Below are 24,756 nucleotides of genomic sequence, written 5' to 3'. Positions count from 1 at the left end.
TTAATCAACTTAGCTAATAGTGTATGTGCATTTATGTACCCTACCAAGTTTTGTGAGTTTCTAAATTTGGTATGCAGTTCACCTGTATATTGCAACGTTTTCTCAAAAGAGTAAAGACATTTTATTACTCTGAAGTTTTAGCATTAATATTTTGCATCATAATGCAAGAGATCTATTAAAATAATATTTTGTTTCTCAGTCCTTAGGCAAACATTGTGTGGTCTTCAACTGTTTTGAGGATTTGGATTATAAGGTAAAAGCTTATTCATATATATGCAGGAAAAAATATGTACTTAAAAGAAATAATTCAAAAAATAAAATAAAATAAAATAAAAGAAATAATTCGTTGAGGACTGAAAGACAAGACAAATATTTCTCTTAGATATTAAGTATTAACAGAACAATAGATGCTATTGATTCTTCTAAATTAATAGAATAGAAACAAGAGTATAATAGAAACTTAAAACATTATGCAATTTGTTTTCATGCAACTGAACTACTACTTAAGACAGTGGTTTTCAAACTTTTTGACAGGGGGATTTTTCCAAACATGTGGAACATGTGGAACATGTGGAACATGAATATATTAAAAAAACTAAGAGTACTGCTCTATTAATATAAATTTATTTTATAATTTCTGACACTATACTTTTATTTACTAAAAAGGTAATCATTAAGAACAATGAGGCTATTATAATTAGCACAAAAATTTGAGTCAGAGCTTGTATCGATGATTACAATTTAAGAGTTATTTTGTTTTTGGCGGGACATTCTGTAAGACATAAAATTCTGAAATACTTCTTGAAATGTCGTGTACGTTAGTGCCTGTCACAAATTTACTTGAAGTTTCAAAACACTCCCATTTATTTAGTCTTGCACGTTAAGTTCAAACTATTTACCTTTTATTGTCATTTTCTTTGCAGTTAAAAAGCACATTACCTGTGAGATCCTGCATTTTCCATTTGTGCTCACTTAGCACATTATAAATATCAATAAACATAAATAAGCTGTTTGCATTAGTGTTAAGACATAGAGTTTCTTGTTTCCTCCCTGGGAACTGCCTTCCAGTGGGGTCAGAAGGGCTGAGAGTAGCTGTAGTGCCTGCCCGCCTGCAGATATTTTAATGCAAAGCTTTTTAGAATAATAATTAATGTCTCCTAAAACCCCCAAGATAAACAGAATATCAAAATTTTCAATAAAGACAGGACCTGATTCCTGCAGCCAGTGGGATGAACCGGCCTGTCTTAGGGCCCAGGGGCTCTGGCATGGACTCTCCATCCCCTCTGCACCAAGTGCATGCATTCCCTGGCCTGTATTCATCCATGCATGTTATGTTTGGCCTGCAGTGTTTCCGGTTGTTTCAGCTGCTAGCATTTAGGAATCAGTAGGTTCCAGAACTGGAACCTCCTCTGAACGCTGAGGGCCAGGCAGTGCTGCCCTGCACCTGCCATGGACGCAGGCCGAGCACCACACATGGCCCTGCGGTAGAGGCCATGGCTGGGGAGGGTGTGCACTTGCCCTGGAAAAAATGAGGGAATGCACAGAGCCCTGGCCCAGTGAAAGCCTTCTCCTGTATAATCATTGTTTTCAAGATAATGGGAAAATTCTTCTTTGGAGTGGTCCAGTCGGGAGCATGGTGCTGTTTCAGTGAGTTCAATCGGATTGACGTGCAAGTCCTCTCCGTGATTGCGTCGCAGATACTAACAATCAAGGTCGCAAAAGACAGCTATTCTGTCAGGTACTGGCTGAATACATTTGGTTACTTACTATTAAATATTTTTTCTACAGTAAGTGTTGGGTTTTTGTTTTTTTTTCCCCTAAGTACAGACCAAAAGGAATGACATCTTGGTTGTCTCTTTTGCTTGGCAAGTAAGGTGCAAACATATGTAACTAACGTTCATGCCAGCCTGAGGGTGTCCAGGCTCCTGCCCAACTTCGGAACAGTCTTCTAGGCCACAGTACAAAGTTGCAAATATAGCCACTTGCTTTTACTTTGGAGTTTAAATTCTCTTAGTACCTTTCCACGTTAGGACATTTCACTTGAAGAAACCGAAGTCTTTTCTTTAATTCTACATCTTAAAAAAAAAAAAAAAATTATAAGGGTTCCTGGGTGGCTCAGTAGGTTGAGCATCTGCCTTCAGTTCAGCTCATCACCCCAGGGTCCTGGGATCAAGCCTTGCGTTGGGCTCTCTGCTCAGCGGGGCGTCTGCTTCTTCCTCTCCTTCTGCCCCCCTGCTGCTCATGCTCTCTCTCACACTTTCTCAAATAAATAAATAAAATAATTTTTGAAACTTATACTAGCCACACATCTGACTGAAGCCCCCTCTTATCCCATTACTCTTAATTAATATATGCTTTATTTTTAAAAATCCTGTAAAAATAATATTTGTACGTTAGGATTACTAAAGTTTACTAATCTGAGCAAATTTTTTTTTCTTCAGATAAATTCAGGAACTCACATGATTTACTTTATGGGCATAATTGAATTTCTGTATTTAAATTTTCTATTACAATCTAATATTTCTTTTTTTATTTTTTTTTTTTAAGTAATCTCTACACTCAATGTAGGGCTCAAACTCACCACCCCAAGATCAAGAGCCACATGCTCCTACAACTGGGCCAGACAGGTGTCCTTCCCCCCGATATTTCTAATTCAAGCTAATGGACACTTACTTCTGGCTTTACTCTCAAGAATTTTGTTCCAGCTGTTAGAATCAATGTTGCAAGGCCTTACAAGCCACAGGAGGCCACATGTCACCAGTTCTTCATCACACCTCAGTATCTGCCAGACTTTGTTCTGTCCAGAGAGTCCTCAGCTTTTGTTCCCAGTGTTCTTCCTTTCCAGCTTTGACCACCCTCATTGGTATCAGCTATCCATAAAGTCACCAGAGGATTTCTTGCCATGTTCCCTACCTCTGGTGCTGACAAGAGGATACTGATCTCCTGGGCTGCATTTCATGCTGACACAAGAACTCTATGCCATGGCCACTCTTTGCTCCATGGTGTCACTCAGGGAGAACTCTGTGTCCAAGGGTCTCCTTGGGTTCTCTTCCCTGTTCAGTAAGTTCATTCAGGTGGGTGCCTTCCAGTCTTAGGCCCCACAAACTCTTTAAACATGATCAAATAAATATGAAACTTCAGAGCACCTATGTGATGAAGTTGGTTAAGCAGCTGACTCTTGATTTTGGCTCAGGTCTTGATCTTAGGGTCATGAGTCTGCTTGGGATTCTGTCTCCCTCTCCCTCTGCCCTTCCCACTCATGTTCTCTCTCTCCCTTTCTCTCTCTCTCTCTTTCAAATAAATAAATAGATGATTGATTGATTGATAGATAGATTGATTGATTGATTGATTGATTGATTTTAAAAAAAAATCTGAACCCCAGCAGGGCTCACAACTTTGGCTTAAGATGACCCTCTTCTTTCCTCTCTTAAAATTGTTTTTTCCCCAGCATGTGCTGTTTGGATTTAAATATAACACAGTCTTAGGAACATTCCCAAACTCACTTATTGTTTTAACATACTTTGACTTAAAGAAAACAATTCTCTTAGTAATGAATATTATAATGGATGGGAGAGGAAGTTTTTTCCTTTACCTTCCTAGGTTCTTTTGGCTTATCCATTAAGTAAATTGGCATCAGATAAATTAATAGGATAAAAATTTAATTGCCTACGTACATGAACCTCACACAGACATGAGAGGTTCAAAGATAGGCAGTTAAGGTTTGTATGCCATGCTGAGTTAAACAGAAGTGGAAAGAGGTCTGGGGATTCAAAGGGAAGGAAAAGAAGTCACAGGGAGATAGGAAGAGCAAATGCTTGGTGAACAAATATTTGTACCCTGCAGATACAGCAGGGCACAGAGAGGAATTCAAATGCACAGGCCTTCTGAGCTCCTTACAGCTTATGATGCCCAGCCTATATTCTCTGTTGTTGTCTCTGGTTATAGCTGTCTTTCTGGACCTGGCCCTTAAATTCTTAGAAGCAATTAAAGAGGAGGTAAAGTTTTGGGGGCCTTCATTGTCTTCAGCTAAAAATTATCCATATAATGAAGTGGCACATTTTGGAGGTTACTCATTCTGAACCCTTTCCAATGTCTTATAGGTTTGTACTGGAAGGAAAAGAAATTCGTATCAATATGTCTTGTGCAATATTTGTTACTATGAACCCTGGGTAAGTATTGGTTAATCTGTGCCAGGAGTAGGGACAAGTCAAAATCCTTTTCTTGGATCTTAGCCACAAAGCAGTTGTCTGTCATTGTAATCAACCATCCACCACCACCACTGGAATCCCTCCTCTACTTGCACACTTATAAATAGCTACAGCTCCGTCCTTATCCACTTGCATGGTCCTCATAGTAAGTTTCTGACTGAGGGACGTTTTCACTTCAATAGCCAGAGAGAAAGGAAGAGGTCAGCCATTTGTCACATTGAAAACACAAGAAAGCAGAGAGTAGCAGAAGGGAGGGAACATGGTGGTCACAAGGAGTGGAGACCAGGCAAGCTCAGTAAACACCCATCCATGGAACATGGTGATAGGGCCTCAGTGAACTCGTATGAGGAGCACTATGGGAGGAAAGGTAGAGGAGGAAGATCTTGAGAGGAAGAGTACAATATAAGCCATCTTATACTCTTATTTTCAAATGAAGGTCACATAGAAAACTAATAGGATTATTTGGGGAAAACTGTATTGTGTGTTTTCTCATCAGAAAAACTGAAAAACTGCATTTTCTTTTTTCATTTTTCTTCCCCTTATAAGGTACAAAGGTCGAGTAGAACTCCCAGATAACTTAAAATCTCTGTTTCGCCCAGTGGCAATGATGGCTCCCCATTATCAAATGATTACTGAAATAATTCTGTTTTCATTTGGTTTCAAATCAGCAAAATCGCTCTCTGGAAAGCTAGTTAACATTTATGAATTAGCTAGCAAACAGCTCTCACAACAGGTAACAAACTGCTTTTCTCAAAACGAAGGTGATTATAGAAAACTTTAAATAAGACCTTTCTGGTATTGGAATAGGGATGACCTGGGAAATAATGGAGCTAGAATCCTATCAATACTTCTAGTTGGCAAGCCAACGTGGATGTGAGGTGATACGTAAAATCAGTCAGGGTTTCAGGATCCCTGGGTGGCGCAGTGGTTTGGCGCCTGCCTTTGGCCCAGGGCACGATCCTGGAGACCCGGGATCGAGTCCCATGTCAGGCTCCCGGTGCATGGAGCCTGCTCCTCCCTCTGCCTGTGTCTCTGCCTCTCTCTCTCTCTCTCTCTCTGACTATCATAAATAAATAAATAAATAAATAAATAAATAAATAAATAAATAAATAAATAAAATCAGTCAGGGTTTCAAGCCTTTCCTCCAGGACCTGGAGAGAATAATGGAATATCTGCTGTGTTAAATTATGGGCTACTTTCTCCTTACAGGGAAGTTAACCTCTATAGCAGTGGCCCTCACACTTTATTGTGCTTCAGGATAATTGGGGGGATCTGTTAAAATACAAATCACTGGACTTCTTACCAACTTTTTGACTGTCTAGGGTGGCCCTTGATAATTTGCTTTTCTGACAGGTTTTTGACAGTTCCTGATGTTGCTGATCTGAGTACCACATTCTGAAAATGATTATTATGGGATATGTCAGCTTAATGAGTATTTGTTTATGGTCCAAGATAGTTTGGCCAACCAACCACACTACCTCCAAAGTGTTCCTCTTTTTCATGTCCTTTCAATTCATATCTCCATTTCAGAGAAAACTTAACTTAAATACTAATAGTTTTTAACAGCTTTAATACTTGTTACTCTCTCTTTGAGGAGACTTGGGGCACCAGTTTGGGAGGGAAGTGAGGGCATTGGAAGCAAAATGCAGACTTTCTTAAGTTATATCGTAGTCTGTCTCCACAGTGTACATGATTAGGGATCTAACTGGGTAGGATATGCATTTATTTCCAAGTTGTCCAATTTTTCCTTCAGAAATTTAATAACTCAGATATTTTAATTCTTATAGGCTCATTACGATTTTGGCTTGAGGTCTCTGAAGACAGTTTTAATAGTGGCTGGAAAAAAGAAACAGGAGTTTAAGTGGTGAGTTGAATTTTTTGAATATTAGGTCAAAGAAAGTTATAAACAACACAGGGAAAATAATTTGTAAAATTCTAAGTAACAATGACAAGATAAAACAGGGATCTCCCAGAGTGTCACAGTAAAATACAGTAAAAGTGTTTAAGAATGTAAAAGAAGAGGAAGAAAAAAAAGCACAAAATCCTTGGGTACTTTTTCCCCAAAGAATCTATTATTTTTTAAAAATGTGTCTTACCTTTATATAATAAAAGATACACAAGAGTAAAAGACCTCATTTAAAAGAGCAGTAATTTAATGAGAAATGTAAAACCCATATGAAGAAAACATGGGTAAAGGACACAAATCAAAATATGAATAAATGAAATAATATACCATGTGCTTAATATCATAATATCTTAAAGGGCTTAGCAATCATAAAGAGTTAAAGACACTAAGCATTCATTTATGAATGGGAATGTATCCCAGTGAATATACCAAAAGGCATTATTTATTTATTTCTAGGGAGGTACATTCTAAAGTTAACATAGAAAGGGGTGCCTGAGTGACACAGACGGTTAAGCATCCAACTCTTGGTTTCAGTTCAGGTCATGATTTCATGGGTGATGATCTCATCGGTTGTGAACTTGAGCGCTACATCCAGCTCCATGCCCAGCAAGGAGTCTGCTTGAAATTCTTTCTCCCTCCGCATCCCCCGACTCACATTCATGTGTGTGCTCTCTCTCAAATACTCTTTTAAAAAAGAAAGATAAACAATTAAGACTAGCTAGAAACACACTAACAAATGAAAGCAATGAAGGAGAAACATCCCTTTAAGCATTGAGACATGTTATCTAGAGCTTCATTAGTTTTAGCACAGGCTGGCTTATGAGCAGAGAGGCAAGCCTTCAGGCTAGAACAGAAAGTCCAGAGGCAGGACTGTTCCCACTGGGCATATAGTCTGTTGTCAGCTCTGAGGGAGGAACAGACTAACAGACTTTTCAGTGAGTGCCCTTGGGAAAACTAAACTGCCGTGTCCACGAAGATCCAGTTGGAACCATAGTCCATGTTATTTACCTGGAGAAGAGGATCAAAAAAGGACTAAAAACATAAAAGTATTTGAAGAAACAAAATGTCCTTTATATCCTGACTATGGAAGAACTTTTTTTTTTTTTAAAGATTTATTTATTTATGAGGGGGGGCGGGGTGCAGAGACACAGGAGGAGGGAGAAGCAGGTTCCATGCCGGGAGCCCGACATGGGACTCAATCCCAGGACTCCAGGATCGCGCCCTGGGCCAAAGGCGGGCATCAAACCGCTGAGCCACCCAGGGATCCCCTATGGAAGAACTTTTAAACTAAGACTCAAAATCTAAAAGCCATAAGGGAAAAGAGTGATAATGGTTAAGAAAACACTGTTTGTGAAGTCAGGAGATGAATGATGGACTGAGAAGGATATTTGCAGCCTCCGGTGCATTGAGAGAGCTCATTCTCAACACACTCAGGACCCTCTAGAAAATGAGGGGAAGAAACAAATTGTATGGAAAATGGGCAAAGAACAGTTCTCAGAAAAAGAAACATAAAAGTTTTTTAAATATATGAAAATATACTCAACCCCACTCCTAATGAGAGAAATATACATTAAAAATTACACTGAAATGTTGTCTCTCATGAGATGGGCGAAAATATGAAAGTTAGATGGGACTTTGTTGATGAAGCTATAGGGAAGTAGGTGTTTTCATTATTGCTAAGGGGTGGAGCTGTATCCATGTATTGCCTATTAAACATTAAATGAAAAAAAATGAATATGTTGTAAAAGGACATACCAATATACATTTACCTGAATTTGTAAAATGCAGTAAATGTTACAGATTGTTTGTGGGGACATAGATATAGCAGCAAGTACAGAACATTGTGTGGGAGAGGAGGAGTCAGGGATAATGCGTTCCTCTACTGTAGTAGTTTATTTCTTAAATATAAAGGAACTAAGGCACATACTGTAAAATGGCCTGTGTAAGATTGATGGCAAGTAAATGGGTATGTGTTATGAAATGCTTTATTACTGGGGAGCGTTAGAGACAGGAGTATAAGAATCAGCTTCCTGACATCCTCAGGTCCTCCTGTGTTTCCAACAGGCATCAGCTGGTCATTTGTATGAGCACCTGCTCCATTGAGAGAAAGACCCTGATCGGTGGTGTCCATGTTCAGTTCTCCCAGGTGCCTGGGCAGGGCCTCCCATGTCCAGAGTGCTGTCAGTCTGTCTGCCATCGTGAGGAGCAGCCAGTGGTCTTCTGTCTTTGCTTACCTCCCTCCTTCCTCCAAAGCACCATGCAAATCATGTACTTGTGTGAACCTGATTGTTATATAAAGAGGATGGGGGAGTTTTTATCAGAGTAAAGCACAGCAAGCAATTTAAAACTTAATAGTAGACTTTTGCTTTTTAAAAATCCTTTGGCCCTCCCGACACCAAAAATTATCATTATTGTTCTTGTCTGTCCTCTTCCTTTCTGTCCCTTCCTCTCCCTCTGTTCCAGCCCATTCCTCCTCAGGCTTCTGGCTTTGCCTCCCAGGCACACAGAGATGCCACAAGTGTCCCTCATTTCTAGATGCATTCTGGATGCACTTCTCCTTTCTCCTGCCTTTTCTGTCTGGAGTGTATTGTCAGAGCCTAGACTAACTCCCAAAGAGTTTTGAGGTGCTTACATTTGAAAACTAATAAAAGACCATATATTTGTTTTGTAGGGCTGCCATAGGAAGTTATGACAGATTTGACGTCTTTTTTTTTTTTTTTTTTTTTTTTTTTTTTTTTTTTTTTTTTTTTTTTTTTTTTTTTTTTTTTAGATTTGACGTCTTAAAACACCAGAAGTATATTTTCTCATAGTACCTGAGGCCAGAAATCTGGAACAAGGTTGTGGGCAGGACTGCTGTTCCTGCAGAGACCCTGAGGGAGATTCCGTCCTGTCCTCCAAAACCCCTGGGCTTTTGGGCACATTACTTCAGTGTCTGCCCATCTTCTGTGTGCCTCTGTGTCTCTCCGCCTCACTCTCAGTAGGAATCTGACTGCACTTAAATCTGGATGATCTGGGATAACTCAAGATTCTTCATCAATCCATCCTCTGTTGTATCAGATAATATTCACAGGTTCCAGGGATTAGCAAGTGAATAGATATCTTGGAGCCATTTTTGTCTGCCTCCCACAGGCAGCTTCTCTGGGTCCCAGGAAGGAAGTTTCCCTATCTCCTCTTTTGTTTAGAAAAAAAACTGCCCAACAGCTGGAATCCCAGGATGTCCTTGGTAGAAATGATTTGCTTTGTCAACAGCTAGAGAATTAATATGTCTTCAGGTAAACACTTGAAGCGCTTACAAATCCTACCATGGTACTGAGCCATGAAGTGGGTCTTAACTAACTCTGAAGAACTGGTAGGTATCTTGAAGGCAATCATAATGGGTAACAAAAATAAAAAGGTTTAATAAATATCCTTTTCTTGAATTTTAGTTGACATTAATCTAGAGCTTTCATTTTTTATTCTTAAATTATAACAGATATTCCCCATGATAATCTCAGATGCTAACTCCCAAATTATTGTTTTGTAGAACTTTAGTCAAGTCTTATCTTTGTATCTAATAGCAAAGTATCATAACATTATTATTATATATAAACTATGATAACTCCCAGATGTAGTAGTCATTTCTTTCTTTTTTAAATTTGTTTTCCTAATGTAAAGCAGATCTGTCTTGAGTAAAGACCTCACTGACACCCAGCTGCTGTCTGAACTTGCTCCCTACCTCTTAGATGGTTGAAAAGATTAATGAATTCTTTAAAGAATTAAAGTGCCCAATGCAGAGAGAGTTCATGGTTTCTCTTCATCAGGAAATGCAGAGGTGTGCAGGGTATGACTACTTTTATGAAGGTTTCAGTTTGATTTACAGGATCAGTTCTGTGGCATAACTTTGGCCGTTGTTCCCAGCAGCATAGCCTACAAGTCTACTTCTCTGGCTTGCCTAGAGATTTTTAATAAATTATGTTATTTTTCATTTGATATTAGGCTGAATTCATTTTGTTATTTGCAGATAAAACACTTTACTGATACAGTGCACACCCCTGACTCAGTGACTGGGGAGTAGCATGACCCTGACTGTCCGACCAGCCCAGGCCCATCTCTGGACAAGACCCAGAGTCACCTCACCCACACTACATAGCTGCTTTGCAGTGAGGAATAGGAGGAAGGGCTGTTGGGAGAGCCACCTGTCCCAAGGAATAGTAATTACCTTCAGTGTCAACAAAGCATACTTGCTAACTTGTTCTTTATCTCTCTTTTCTTCTTCCCTTAAAGTAACACCGATGACCATCTTTCTGAAACAGATGAGACTCTGATCATTATTGAGGCTATAAGAGAAGCTAGTCTGCCAAAATTTCTCCCTAAAGATGCCCCACATTTTGAAAAGATTATAAGAGATTTTTTTCCTGGAGCAACATTTTCAACAGCAAATCAAATTGCCTTGGAGGTAAGATTTTTGAAAACCATCACAAATGATTTAGATGTGGAATGTTAATTAAGATAAGAAACTTGATGTAAGTAAAAAATGCTGTCATTCTTCCTGAAATACTCTACTCGTGTTACAATTAGAGGAATAAAAATACCTGGAGATTGATTTCCCTTTGGAGAAAAACAGCATCTCAGCCTCAGTCAGGAAAGGCTCCTACTTATTTTGTTCCCTGGTTTTCTCATCTTTCCACTGAGAATGATGATGTTTTCTCTTTCTACTTTAAAGAGATACTTTAAGGATCAAATTAGATCAGAATTACAAAATGACTTTACAATATAAAATTTTGTGGTCATAAAAAATAACGTATTAAGACTGTAGAGATCTTTATTTCCTCTTATACCTGCCACCTTGTGGCCATTGCCACAGTCTCAGTGGGGTCTCAACTTCTCTTGTGGTAGGAGGAGCCCCATCACCCTGTGGCCTATGGCCACACACTGCCAGGTGGCCTCCAGCACTGCTTTCCTAACATACCTGTGACCACACCAACAGAGCCACTGTGGGACAAACCCGGAGTCAGGTCCCCTGACTCATATAATACAGCCCTTTACAGTCTGGCCAGACCAGCTTTACCTTGCCAGTGTGTCGTCCTCCCTCCTGCCTCTCCACTGCAGGTTTCTCCCTGTCCTCTGGCTCCAGCTGGGCCTTTATCAGCTATCAGGCTATCAAACCCATACATTCCTTTCTCTGGGACCCTGCCCAATTTTTTAAAACACTGTTTTTCTAATTTATTTTAAAATATATGGTTTATGTAGCTTATAGTTCAAAAAGCTTTGTAATTATTCTTTCTTTAAATATAGATATAAGCTGGGGGCACTTGGGTGGCTCAGTCAGTTGAGCATCTTGCCTTCAGCTCAGGGTTCTGGGATCGAGTTCTGCATAGGGCTCCCTGCTCAGCAGGGAAGCTTCTCCTTCTCCCTCTGCCCCTCCCCACCATCTGCTCATGCTTCTTCTCTCTCTCAGGTAAATAAATAAAACCTATAAATAAATAAATAAATAAATACATGCATACCTACATAAATAAAAGTATAAGCTCAACATGGATGGAACTAGAGGGTATTATGCTGAGGGAAGGAAATAAGTCAGTCAGAGAAAGACAATTATCATATGATTTCACTCACATGTAGAATTTAAGAAACAAGATAGGATCATAGGGGAAGAGAATAAAAAATAAAACATAGTGAAATCAAAGAGGGAGACAAACCATAAGAGACTCTTAATCATGGGAAACAAACAAACTGAGGGTTGCTGGAGGGGGTGGGGGGAGAGGGCCGCTGGGGGATGGTCATGAAGGAGGGCATGTGATGTGATGAGCACTGGTGGTTATATAAGACTGATGAATCACTGACCTCTACTTCTAAAACCAGTAGTACACTATATGTTAGTTAACTGAATTAAATTAAAAAAAAGAAAGAATAAATAAAAGTATAAGCTATGTGCATAACCTCATACCCAACAGGCAGAAAATACATAATATTTTTAGGCACATATGAAGCGCTTAGCAAAAGATCATCATTTATTAGGTTATGTAGGAAGATTTGGGAAAATTTCCCTTGGAAACGAGGCTAGGAGTTTTATGACAGGATAGTTCTTTGGCATTTCTGGTCTAGTTAGATTTCATATCCCTTCTAGGATCAATTCCATTGAACTAGATAGTATTCCCATTGCTTTCAAATGTTAGAATGCAGTCTGGGGATCTGAGTAAACCACTGTCTTGTGACACCTGTGGTTTCTTGTTTCTGTTGTTGCTCTCCTGATCATGCCTTATTTTCTTAATTTGGGTTTTCTTCTTTACATAAGTAATTTAGAAGTTTATATAATTGTTTTCTTCAAAAACCAGCTTTTTATTATTTAACACATCTTTTTAAATTCTAACCCTTTAATATCCATATTAATATTTTTAAATATCTTCTTTTATTCCTCTGGGTTTTAAGTTTTCTCCCCAGCTGTCTAAGTAAGATATCTAATTTATTATTTTTTACTAATGTAAGTTTATAAAACAAGGGACGCCAGGGTAGTTCAGTCAGTTAAAGCATCTGGCTCTTGGTCTCAGCTCAGGGTTTGGTCTCAGGGTTATGGATTCAAGCCCTATGTTGGGCTCTGCACTGGGTGTGGTAAAAAACAAAAAAACAACAAAAGAAAGCTATATAACTTTGTCCAAGCACTGCTTTAGTTTTATAGGCTATAAGTTCAGGTAGGTAGGGTTTTCCTAAGTATTTTTTCCCAGAAATTTGATAGGATAGTGAGTACTTCCTTTTTTCCTAAGTGTTCTTTTAGGACAGAGGTTTCTCATGCTTTTAATTTCCAGGTAAAGGATCTTTTTATTTTCTGATTTTGTTACCGATTTCTAGTCTTACTGAATTGTGATTAAAGAATATTATCGGGCAGCCTGGGTGGCTTAGCAGTTTAGCACCGCCTTCAGCCCAGGGTGTGATCCTGGAGCCCTGGGATCGAGTCCCACATCCGCATCCCTGCATGGAGCCTGCTTCTCCCTCTGCCTGTGTCTCTGCCTCTCTCTCTGTGTGTCTCCCATGAATAAATAAATAAAATCTTAAAAAAAAAAAGAATATTATCTTTGTTATTTTTTTAAACTGTGTAATTTAGACTTTTTAATGGCCCAATATACAGGTAATTTTTCTTAATAGGCCCTATGCACATGAAAAGAAAGATATTTTCTCTTATGGATTGCAAATATAAAACAAAGTTCAGTTTATCTCCATTTGTTATGGCTGTTAAATTAGCATTTGTTAAGTGGAGCACAGGGTATGGGCTGGTGAGCCACAGTTCAGCAGGAGACCATGGGATGCTGAAAAGAGATGCTTATTCCTCATGGGTCCTGGAGGAGGTACACAGGGAGGACAAGGCAGGGTGCAGGCAAAGAGACACATGCCTCCATCAGGGTCCACAGCTGGAGTGCTTTGAGGTTCCCATGCTAAGGCTGGATTGGTCAGTTCAAACCAAACAAAGCAGGACTTTGGTAAGTTCCATGCAGGTTTCAGGGGAGTGCGTAAGCGGAAGGCCCAGGGAGGCGGTGAGGTTCTACCAGCAATTTGCACCTGCTCGTGACTCCACCACCTGCCATCCCAGGCCTGTGCTGGTGTGAGGGGCTGAGGTCGTGGATTCAAGTCCCTGCAGGCTCTTCAGTGGAACAGAAGGGATGCTGAGGCAGCAATATCATGAAGTGGCTTAGCTAAACCCTCGCTCCCATTTTTGCTGTCTTATTGATAGACTTGTACATCTTTACTTGTTCTCACTCAGTGAAGTAAATCTATGTTAACTCTTACAGTCTCTGCTTTCTAATGGTTGTTACCACATTGTTTGATACATGAATATCAATTACAAACTGCCCTTTAATATATAGTGCTTTTGTTTTCTTGTCTACCACTTTTTGGCTTGTATTCCATTCTGTTAAGACCGTTATTCTATTTTTTGTTTGCCTTGTTTACTTTGGGACTTTTTTTTTTCAAACTTTATAAATTCCACAAAGTGAAGTGGTTTTTAAATTTTGTTTTATCTTACTGATTTTTATGCAGATGAATATTTTTACTCTACAGGTAACTTTATACATTTTGATAATAATACCCATAGTTCTCCACTTATTTGGATATCATATCTTAGTTCCCTAATATGAAAAGTAATACACTTCTTTTCCCCTTTCTGCTGTCGCTGTCACTGCCCAAACGTTGTAAATTAGAAGTGCTGCCTGTGGCTCTGTGCAGGAAAGGTGTGTGTGAACTTCCTCTGCCTCCCAGGCCCCTGGCCCTGGTCCCTCCAGCAGCTCGTGCTAGATCCAGCCTCTGCTGTGCAGCCATGCAATGCACTCAGTTACTGCCCAGTATTGTAGAGTTTTTGGCAATAATGGTGTCATATTTTTATAATATTCCTAGTGGTCTAATGCAGGCATGCTGTAATTTGAAACTCTGATTTGAAACTCCCCTTGAATATGGCAGCCTTGCTGAATTCTCTTATTAGTTCACAAGTAGCACTGATTTTTGTGTGTTCCCCTGGGATTTTGTTGTTGGATCGTCATAATGACAGTTGTACCTCTTTCCTCCAATCCTTGTGTCTCATATTCTCCTTTTCTTGTTCTTACTTTTCTAGTGATGAGTTATTCCTGCATTCCTGGGATATATCATGCTTTATCATCATCATGTGATTTTTAATACACTACTGGATTAAATTAGTTAATATTTTATTTAGGATGTTCACATGTACACTTATAAGTCAAGTGTCCTTACCTGTTTTTAGAACCAGCTCTTCAAAATAGGCTGAACAACAAATGTCTTGTTTTCTGGAAGAATTCCATAAGATTGAGATGAACTATACTTTAGATTTACTTTAGATTTTTAAATGGTCAAACTTAACTATAAAAGTGCTTGGGGGATCCCTGGGTGGTGCAGCAGTTTGGCACCTGCCTTTGGCCCAGGGCGCGATCCTGGAGACCCGGGATCGAATCCCATGTCGGGCTCCCGGTGCATGGAGCCTGCTTCTCCCTCTGCCTGTGTCTCTGCCTCTCTCTCTCTCTCTTTGTGACTATCATAAATAAATAAAAATTTAAAAAAAGTGCTTGGGTCTGGATTTTGTTGGGGTGGGAGGGAAAGGCTTTGAATACTGTTTTAACTTTTTGTTACTTAGTGACCCCTTCACACTCCGTGTTCATACAACATCTCTGGGTTTCTAAATGTCTTAGCTAAAGTTATTTCTACTCCTCTCATCAGTTCCCAGGCTCTGCTACAGTTTTTTTGTTGTTGTTGTTGTTGTTGTTGTTGTTGTTCTTTGTTATTGATCATTCTTGCTTGAGATTTGCATATAATCAATTTTTTCAAAGAGGTAACTTTTGGTTTTGATTATTTTCCCTTTTTTTCTCTGTGTCCATTAGGTTGATTTCTGTCCTTCATTATTTGCAATTTTTTATTTTGTTGGACCTGTTCTCCTGTTCTTTTGTTTGTTTCTTGAGTTTAGTGCTTAGATTGTTTGTTATCTGTGTTTCCTCAAACCTGAAGTATTTAAAGATGTGAATTTTCTTCTAAGTATTCCTTTAGCTGTTTCCCACAAATTTTCACATGTAGTATTCTAATTAGCATTTAATTATAAATATTTCTTAATTACCCTTATGAGGGTAAAAAACCTGAGAGGTTTTTTTTGCTAAATTCTGGGAATTTAAACTATCCTTTTATTATTAATCACCATTTATGGTTAGCTTTGACTGGGGACTGTATGCTGTATCATATATTTATCCCTTTGAGATCACCTTTATTTAGGTTTCCTACACCTTCTAATGTATTGTTTTGTAAGTGCTTCATGTGTGCTCTCAAATGGTATATATTCTGTGCTTGCTGTATATAATGTTATATACACATACTGTGATGCAGCTTTGTTATCAGTTTTTTGCTGATCCATCAGTTTCTAAAAGGGTGTATTAAGATCTTAATGACAGTTGTTGATACATCTATTTTCCCTGCATTTCCAACAATTGCTTTATATAGTTTGAAGATATAAGTGGTGTATATATTTATATCTTCTTACTCTTCTTATATTTCACATGTGAGTGAAATCATATATTCATCTTTCTCTGACTGACTTATTTCACTTAGCATTATTGTCTCTGGGTTCATCCATGTGATTATAAATGATGAGATTTCATTCTTTTTTATGGCTGAGTAATATTCCACTGTGTGTGTGTGTGTATACACCACATCTTCTTTATCCATTCATCCATCGATGGACACTTGGGTTGCTTCCATACCTTGACTTTTGTAAATAATGCTGCAGTAAATATGTAAAGATAGGAGTGCATATGTCTTTTCAAATTACAGTTTGCATATTCTTTAAGTAAATACCCAATAGTGAAATTACTGGATAATATGGTAATTCTATTTTTTTTTTTTTTTGAGGAAACTCCATACTTTTGTCCACAGTGGCTGCACCAGTTTGCATTCCCACCAGCAGTGCTGCAATGCTTGTTGTTTCCTGTGGGTCTTGGTGGCTTGAGGGTATTTTATTTTATTTTATTCCATTATAATTAACATATAGTATTGTATTAGTTTTAGATGTACAGCATAACAATTCAACAATTCCATATATTGGATTCCTGTTCATTCTATGAATTCATTCTTACTCCTCTCCCTCCCATGTTTTAAGTATATGGTGACATACTTTACATCCTTTTATTTTGTGAATCCCTTGACTTAGTTTTGTAGATACACTTATTTTACCTCTTTTGTGCTTCCTACTTTTCTTACTCCTTCTGGTCTTTCCTTTCTACTCAAAGAATCTCCTTTAACATTTCTTGTAGGGCTGGTTTAGGGTCATGAATTCCTTTAACTTTTGTTTGTCTGGGAAACTCTATCTCTCCTTCTGTTCTGAATGATAGCCTTGCTAAATAGAGTATTTTTGGCTGCAGATGTTTTTCTTTCAGCACTTTGACTATTATCATGCCACTCTCTTCTGGCCTGCAAAGTTTCTGCTGAAAAATTAATTGATAGCCTTGTGAGGTTTCCCTTGTGCAAATGTTTTCTCTTGCTGCTATTAAAGTTCTCTTCAGATCATTACTTTTGGCTGTCTTATTTACTTTGGGTCTTGGTGCAGACCTCCTTGGATTGGTTTTGTTTAGGGCTCTCTCTGCCTCCTGCATCTGGATTTCTGTTTCCTTCCCCAGATTCAGGAAGTTTTCAGTTATTATCTCTCCAAATAAATCCTCTGCCCCCTTTTCTCTCTCTTCTCCATCTGGGATCCCTATCATGCAACTGTTATTTATGCTTGACAGTGTCACTGAGTTCCCTGGGTCTATTTTCATTTTGCATAATTTTTTCCCCTCTCATCTGCTTAGCTTTATTACTTTCCATTACTCTGTCTTCCAGGTTACTGATCTGTTCTTCTACTTCCTCTTGTTTGCTATTTATTCCAGGTGGCCCACTTTTAATTTCATTTAGTGAGTTCATTATCTCTAACTGGTTCTTTTTTATTTCCTATCTCTTTGTGGAGTGTCTTACTGAGGTCCTCCACTTTTTTCTCAAGTCTAGAAAGTATCTTTACAAGCATTACTTTTAATTCTCTATTAGGCATAATATTTATCTCCATTTCACTTAGATCTCTTGCTATAATTTTGTTCTCTTCTTTCATTCAGAACATATTCCTCTGTCTCCTCATTTTGTCTCTGTTTCTTATTGTATATTCATCTTTTCATCAGTTTTACAAGTCAATTTACAAGCATCAGTTTATTCTGCTACTTTTCCCTTCATATAATTTTTACATTGATAAATATACAACCTCTCAACTGTTAAATAAAAACTGTTAATAAAATGTTCCAAATAGTAATATGTGTCTTAAGAAATGGCACAGAGGAGCAGTTGGGTGGCTCAGTGGTTGAGCATGTCTGCCTCTGGCTCAGGTTGTGATCCCCTTCTTCCTCTTCCTATGTCTCTGCCTTTTCTGTGTGTCTCTCATGAGTAAATAAGTAAAATCTTAAAAAAAAAAAAAAGAAATGGCAGAGAGATCACAATTTGTAGTTTTAATATTAAATTTAGAATATTTAATGGTGTATTTTTGGTGGTTTACACAAAAACCTGTCACATATAGCATATCCACATATGAATATATGTTATTAAATAAATAGTCTGTAGGTATGCTATTTGCACTTATTGCTCATTTAACATATAAGAATCTGAATTGCATGCAATAGGCAATTGGAATCTTTTTTTTTTAAGATTTTCTTTATTCATGAAAGACACAGATAGTGAGGCAGAGGGAGCCCAATATGGGACTTGATCCCAGGACTTCAGGATAATGACCTGAGCCAAAGGCAGACACTCAACCACTGAACCACCCAGGTGCCCCAGCACTTGGAATCTATCCAGCTTCTTCATGTTTCTGTCACTAACAATATCTGCAGGAGTGGGGGTGTCATTAACTCAGAGCAACCACAGGATTAACAGAAGCCATATCCTGGAATAAATAATGTATAGTTTGCCATCCAGTTGATTCTATGGAATATCATATACAAACCATAAATACTTTACAGTAGGATTATGATTTTATTTCACAACCTTCCAAAATAGGGAATTGTGAAAATCTTTAACCAGATGGGATGAACCTGTCTGAATGTCTCTTATTTTGATTATCCCACTTCTGCTGATCTTCTGTGCATCCCATGCTATCCCTAGTCCACTCCTGCAGGGCTTACAACCAGGCAGACATCTAGGTTTGTATTGTCTATGGCAGAGAATCTCTAGCCCCTGCATCTAAAACTGCTCCAAGTACAGGCCTTAAGTGAGTGTCTCATCCAACTCCATTTAAAAGAGGTTTCTTTCAGCTGATTTCCTACCTCCAGTAGCCTTGCCATAGGAACTACTTTTCTCCATTTGTACAGTCCTACTGAGTGTTCTGTTTTGCCTTCAGCTGCTCCTTGTCTGTCCCATCAGGGTAATGCAAGAAATGAGAAATGGAGTAGGAGAGGTCAATGAGAAAAAAGATAAATCCCACTTTTTTTTCTGTAGGCACAGTTTCTGATAGTATTGACAGTGAAATAAACCCCACTTTAGAAGGAAACATAGATGCCCTTATAATTCCTGTGTTAAAATATTAAGTATCTTTACAAGTTGCAGCCACTTCCTGGATGTTTTATTGTATAACCACATCAGGTACTCAATCTTACAAATTGTGCTTATTATCCTATGATATTATGAACATTGAAACATTAAAATAATTGTTGTAAAGCTGAAAACCTACCTTAATGGTGACTAGAATTATACAAAGATATAGACTCTTTTAAATTTTCTTTTGGTGTAGGATAATTAGATAATGATTCTAGAATAACAGCTAGTTCTTAAACATATTCTAAAGAATGAATTCTTTTCTTTTTAAAGATTTACTTAGAGAGCATGTGAGCAAGGGGAGGGGCAGAGAGAGGGAGAATCTCAAGCAGACTCCCCACTGAGCCCGACCTGGAGCTCGATCCCAGGTGATGATGATGATCCCAGGTGAGATGATGACCTCAGCTGTAGTCAAGAGTTGAATGCTCAACTGACTGAGCTGCCCAGGTGCCCCAAGAATGAATTTTAAATTGAGGGAGCTCCAAAAATAAATAAATAAATAAATAAATAAATAAATAAATAAATAAATAAATAGAGGGAGGGAGGGCCTACAAATTTGCTACTGGGGGTCTGTGAACATAACATTTTGTGTGTATTGTATTTTGGTTGAGAAATTAAGAACCACTGTCTTGATATAGTAGTATTCAGTACCTAGTTAAGAAAGATTTTGTAGGATTATGTATTAAAGGTTTAATTTGCAATGCCTTTTAAATTAATGTATTTATTTTTAGAAAGCAATATTTATTGCAACACAACAGTTGGGCTTACAACAATGGCCAGCTCAGAAAAAGAAAATCATACAGTTTTATAATCAACTGCAGGTGAGTGTGGAATGACATGTTAGCAGCTCTTTGCTCCTGAATCATTATGATCAAGGAGGAAACCAGGATAACAATAAAGTGTTTTACTCATTTATTTACCCAAATGTGGCTGCTCAATTCTCACTTTAACTTTGAACAGGTCAATCCTTTTCGCCTTTGTCCCCTTAATACGTGATTCTTTTTTTTTTTTTTAAAGATTTTTTATTTATTTATTCATGATAGTCACACAGAGAGAGACAGAGAGGCAGAGACACAGGTAGAGGGAGAAGCAGACTCCATGTACCGGGAGCCCGACGTGGGACTCGATCCCAGGTCTCCAGGATCACGCCCCGGGCCAAAGGCAGGTGCCAAACCGCTGTGCCACCCAGGGATCCCTTAATACGTGATTCTAAAAAACCCTCCAGTGTTCTGCCTCACATAGCTAGCTATGAATTCATAGCTAGCTTTGAATTTTCTGTCCCCATGAATGAACCATTTGGAAAATATGGTGCGTTTCGCTGATTACTAGTAAAATTGTACATCCTCATATATATTTCTTTGCCATTTGAGTTTTCTATGAGTTGCCATTTCTCAATTGGATTTTTTATCTTTTTCTTACCAATGTGTAGGCTTTTCATTATGTAATTTCATATACTATTTCTTTCTTGTTTCTGTACATTACAAATAAATTCTCTAAGTCTTAGATTTTCAGAAATAATTCAGTTGTTCAAGAGACGTTGTTAATGCAGTAAAGTCCATTGATCATTTTTTATGGTTTGTGTTTTTGTGAATTTTTAGAAATCTTTTCTATTTCATAAAGATATTTTATGGTTATTTTCTAAAATGTTTTGATACTTGCAATTTCCATTTCTAAGTTGTCTAGAATTTCCTTTTCTTTAAGGTGTCAAATATGGATCTGTTTTTCCTCAGATGGATAGCCATTTCCCAAGACTTTTCCTCCCTGGTTTGCTGTTTCTCTCATATACCATGTTTCCAATATAATAGGTTGGATTTCCTTGTTGATTTCTTCCATATTTTATTATTTTGGCCTTTATCTTATGACAGCACCAGTCCTAATTACCATAGCTTTATAGTAGGTCTCCATGATTGGTGGTACCAATTGTAAGAGGAAAGAAAAGCTATTCCTGACCCTCTTAGAGTTCCTGGCTGAATCTGAAAATCAAATTGACAGGTAGATTAGCAGGATAAAAACATGCACATTTTACTGTATTTGATATTTTTTTATATAGGAGCCTTCATATAAGAATGGAAACCCAAAGAAGTAACCAGAATAGGAAGCTTTACACCTTTTAGATAAAAAATGAATTTGTGAAGAATTGGCAGGACAGAGGGGTTTGGACTGAGGGTGTAGTAAGTGGTAAAGAAGTAACTGGGAAGATATGGGCCAGTTGAACCAGGTTTGTTCACACAGCCTTGTCAGCCCTGCATTCCCCATAAGGATGTCTCTGCTCTCTGGGTACAAGGAGGGTGCCTTTCAGTGGGAGTTTTGTGACCTGTTTCAAAGAAGAAAGATGGTGGTGTTTAGGAAGGGGGTGTTTAGAGTGACCTTCTTGCTTCTCCATGTGAAAAAGACTCCTCCAGCTTAATCTGCTTAACACACCAGGGTCAAGGTGCCTAGCTTGTCCTGAGCCCTACCTCAGCCATAATCTTTGATTTTTGCTATTTTCAAGATTCTTAGATAATCAGTTCATTGACTGCCAGTTTAAAAAAAAAAAATCTTGTTTGGGTTTTTATTGGGATAGAATTGAATAAATAATTAATGGTGAGAATTTTCATGAATATAATGGGTTGATTTAATAAGTTAGTCTACCATAGCTTCATAGCATCAGAAAGCACTAGACTCCTGCATCAGAGAGGTTTGTTAATCATTCAGCAACAGCAGTAGCCATGTCCCCAAGATTGAATTCTCAGAGGATGACACAAGGTCAAGTGATAGGTCTGTGTGCTGCACACACAGTTGGTTGTTCCACAGAAGAAACCCATGCTTAGGAGCACTGCAGTCTTGTGAGGGGACTACTCCAGACATTCCTAGCCTCTACTCTTGAAGGGCACATCATCTTTGTTGTTCTAGCCAGCAAATAAACATTCCCCATCCTGGTAAGAGGATTATTTCTATCTTCCAAAAACTTCTTGCTATACAAACATCCTTGAAAAGGTAGCCCCAAACAAAGCTTATCAATGCCCCTGTTCAGAGGCATGTAAAAGTGTCAGCAACCGTAAAGACTTGTCTCCCAAAAACTCTACCCCTCATTTATACTCTGTCTTGGCTTCTGGTGAATTTCCCCCATGGCCACTCTATTGACTGCTTTGATTAATCTGACTGACAAGGACTGGAGCCAGACCATATTCAATTTATTTCATACAGCGTTTATGTAAAGCCTCTCTCAGGAGGACTATATACAGTAGGATGGAGCCAACCTAAAATATTAATCTCAGCCATGCCCATCCAAGATTCTGGGCCCAAACAATGAAACAAATCCTAAGGCACCAGACTCTACCTTAGAAAGCCAGTGAATTTCTCCTAAAATTACTATATTGATTGTTCCTCTTGGTCCAAAAGATTAATCCAAGTAGAGCAAGATTATCAGTTGTACAAATGTTTCTTGGCCCTGAAGGAGGAAGTGATTAGGGCAGTTCTTTTTCCTAACAACCCTAGAGAGTAAATTGAGACTGTCTGACTGCCTTCCAGGGACAAGTTGATGTTTCCTTAAATACTGAATTTTTAACATGTTAACTACCTCTGATGTGCAAGTTGCATTGTTTTAGGGAAGGAGACTATTGTCTGACTTCTACATAAGAAATACAATCATAAATGTATACATGGTGCCCTTTAGAAAGAGTTTCTTAATAGTTGTTGGGTGGGTTCCCCAAGTGGGATTACAACGGTTCAAGAAATTCAGCATGATGGTGCCTCTGCCATGGGTTCTCAGGTCAGCTCTAATAATTAGATTTAGTTTGTTTGGTTTTGGGTTTGTTGTTTTGTTTTGGTTTGGTTTTGGTTTTGGTTTTTTTTGGAGTGGCCACTTGAGGACAAGCAGTCCAGTTTAACCTGTTTACCTTCTCACGAGCCAGATGGCATTTGTCTGTTCCATAAAATGAGTGAACCATGGAGATAGGGGAAGACATCCAAGTTATCTTGAGGTATTGACAGGTGTTTTGTCTGGGAAGCGTAGAAACTGAGGCCATCCCTGCTGCTTCTGATAGGCCTCTCAGTAATACTTAAGCAAATAAAAATTAAATCATGGTCAATTCCACTAGTAGGGGATAGCAGTCCCAGCAATCTGTAAAATGAAAGGCTCCTGCAGTTGTTTGGAATGCCACATTAGAGTATTTTCCTTTGTGAGGATGGAGAGACAGAGTTTTGAAAAAACAGATGTTCAATATCCATCCCTCCCCCTGTATTCCATGGTCTGAGGTATGTCTGGCCTAGGTGTCTGGGTTTTTGCTATCCTTGCACTGCCACAAAATTGGCATGCCTCATTTTAGTAATTCTTACCCTAATTATTTTCCAAACATCTCCTGCTGTGAGACAAGAGGGACAAATATGTTTTTATGGAACTTGTAACCATTATATACCCTGCTTTGGCCTATATGGGCCACTAAGAAGAACTCATCAGGAAGTGTACTCAGTCAAGTAATCATTATCCTATGGACTAAGACCATGACAATCCAAGAGAATCTGTATAGTTGAACCAGAATTAAATTTTAATCCTCTAAGCCCCATTTTGGAATGTGTACAGTCAGGATGAACTGGGGTTGTGATTACGGACAAGAAGGAAGCAACCATGCTCAGGAATGGTTAGGATTGAATCCCAAATTTCCAAAATAGGTTTCTATAATCCCCCATCTCTTTTATGCTGATAATTACCCAAGAAGCAGATGAAAGGAGATGATCCCCTTCTGGGGATGTCCACATTCAGTGACCAACCCTCCCTGGCAAGGTGTGTGGACAAAGAGAAGGTAAGGGGGAGAGAGTCAGAAATATTTTGCGTCCGTCTTCGAGAAGGCTGTTTCAGTGCTCAATCATACCAGATACATATGGATGATAGGGAGTGGAGAGACCCCATAAAATATCTTGACCATCAGCTCAGGGTTAAGAGACTCTTGAAATAAAAGGTATACCATTGTTAGACTGCAAATGGTACAGAGTCCAACTGACAAAAATTTTGTTTCAAGAAACATAATGGTGTGGCTGGAGTTAGCTGATTGGAATCAACAGCAATCCCATAGCTTGAAATAGTGTCATTGTCAGTGAGTCACCACCAATAGCCCCAAGACAGGAGGTCACAGATCTAATGTGGGACCTGCCAGGAGTATATGGGACTCATTTGTGCCCTAAGGCAGTATGACTTTTCCCACCATGAGACAGGAGTCTGGAGTGCAGCAGTATTCTCTGCATCACAAACACAGGCCTTTACTTGGTGAGTTCTGTGATGGGGAACGTGTTGCCGCATCCAGTGTGATGTTGTGTCCAGACAACAATCATGGCAGTCTGTGAAGGGCAGGCTGGATGAGCAGCATGATTCTGGGTCATCTCAGTAAAGAATGGATCCTCATCCCGGGCCCATGAGTAGCTCAGTTTGAGGAGCAGCCACAATTTGTTCCCACAGTTCACAATCCTAGAGAGGGTTGTCTTTAATCTTCTAGTCTGTGGTTTCCCAAGTGGCAGACCAACTAGCAAGTCAGAGTTCTCACCAGTGGGCAGGATTGACAGATGTGCTCTGGTTCTACATAGCTGGCTCTGAGGAGGGACAGC

General features: G+C 38.7%; 1 protein-coding gene across 18 annotated transcripts in view; it reads left to right on the top strand.

Moving 5' to 3' along the window:
* The window catches only part of DNAH14 (dynein axonemal heavy chain 14), a 333,811-nt gene that overhangs the window by 147,990 nt on the left and 161,065 nt on the right, over nucleotides 1-24,756 (top strand). For 17 of the 18 annotated variants that reach the window (XR_005362291.1, XR_005362292.1, XM_038542857.1 and 14 more), the window contains 7 exons: nucleotides 200-253; nucleotides 1,593-1,738; nucleotides 4,101-4,169; nucleotides 4,755-4,941; nucleotides 5,996-6,072; nucleotides 10,378-10,549; nucleotides 19,911-20,000. Coding sequence is in view for 16 of the 18 variants with exons in the window: in XM_038542857.1 (XP_038398785.1) it covers nucleotides 200-253; nucleotides 1,593-1,738; nucleotides 4,101-4,169; nucleotides 4,755-4,941; nucleotides 5,996-6,072; nucleotides 10,378-10,549; nucleotides 19,911-20,000 (795 nt within the window). In the remaining 2 variants the exon portion in view is untranslated. The remainder of the gene's footprint in view (nucleotides 1-199; nucleotides 254-1,592; nucleotides 1,739-4,100; nucleotides 4,170-4,754; nucleotides 4,942-5,995; nucleotides 6,073-10,377; nucleotides 10,550-19,910; nucleotides 20,001-24,756) is intronic. The other variant, XM_038542862.1, reaches the window with a different exon arrangement.

This window comes from Canis lupus, chromosome 7, assembly GCF_011100685.1.
Source record: "Canis lupus familiaris isolate Mischka breed German Shepherd chromosome 7, alternate assembly UU_Cfam_GSD_1.0, whole genome shotgun sequence".
In the NCBI taxonomy this organism is placed as follows: Eukaryota; Metazoa; Chordata; class Mammalia; order Carnivora; family Canidae; genus Canis; species Canis lupus.
Note: the sequence above shows the minus strand (reverse complement) of the source record. Positions and strands in the feature narration are given on the sequence as shown.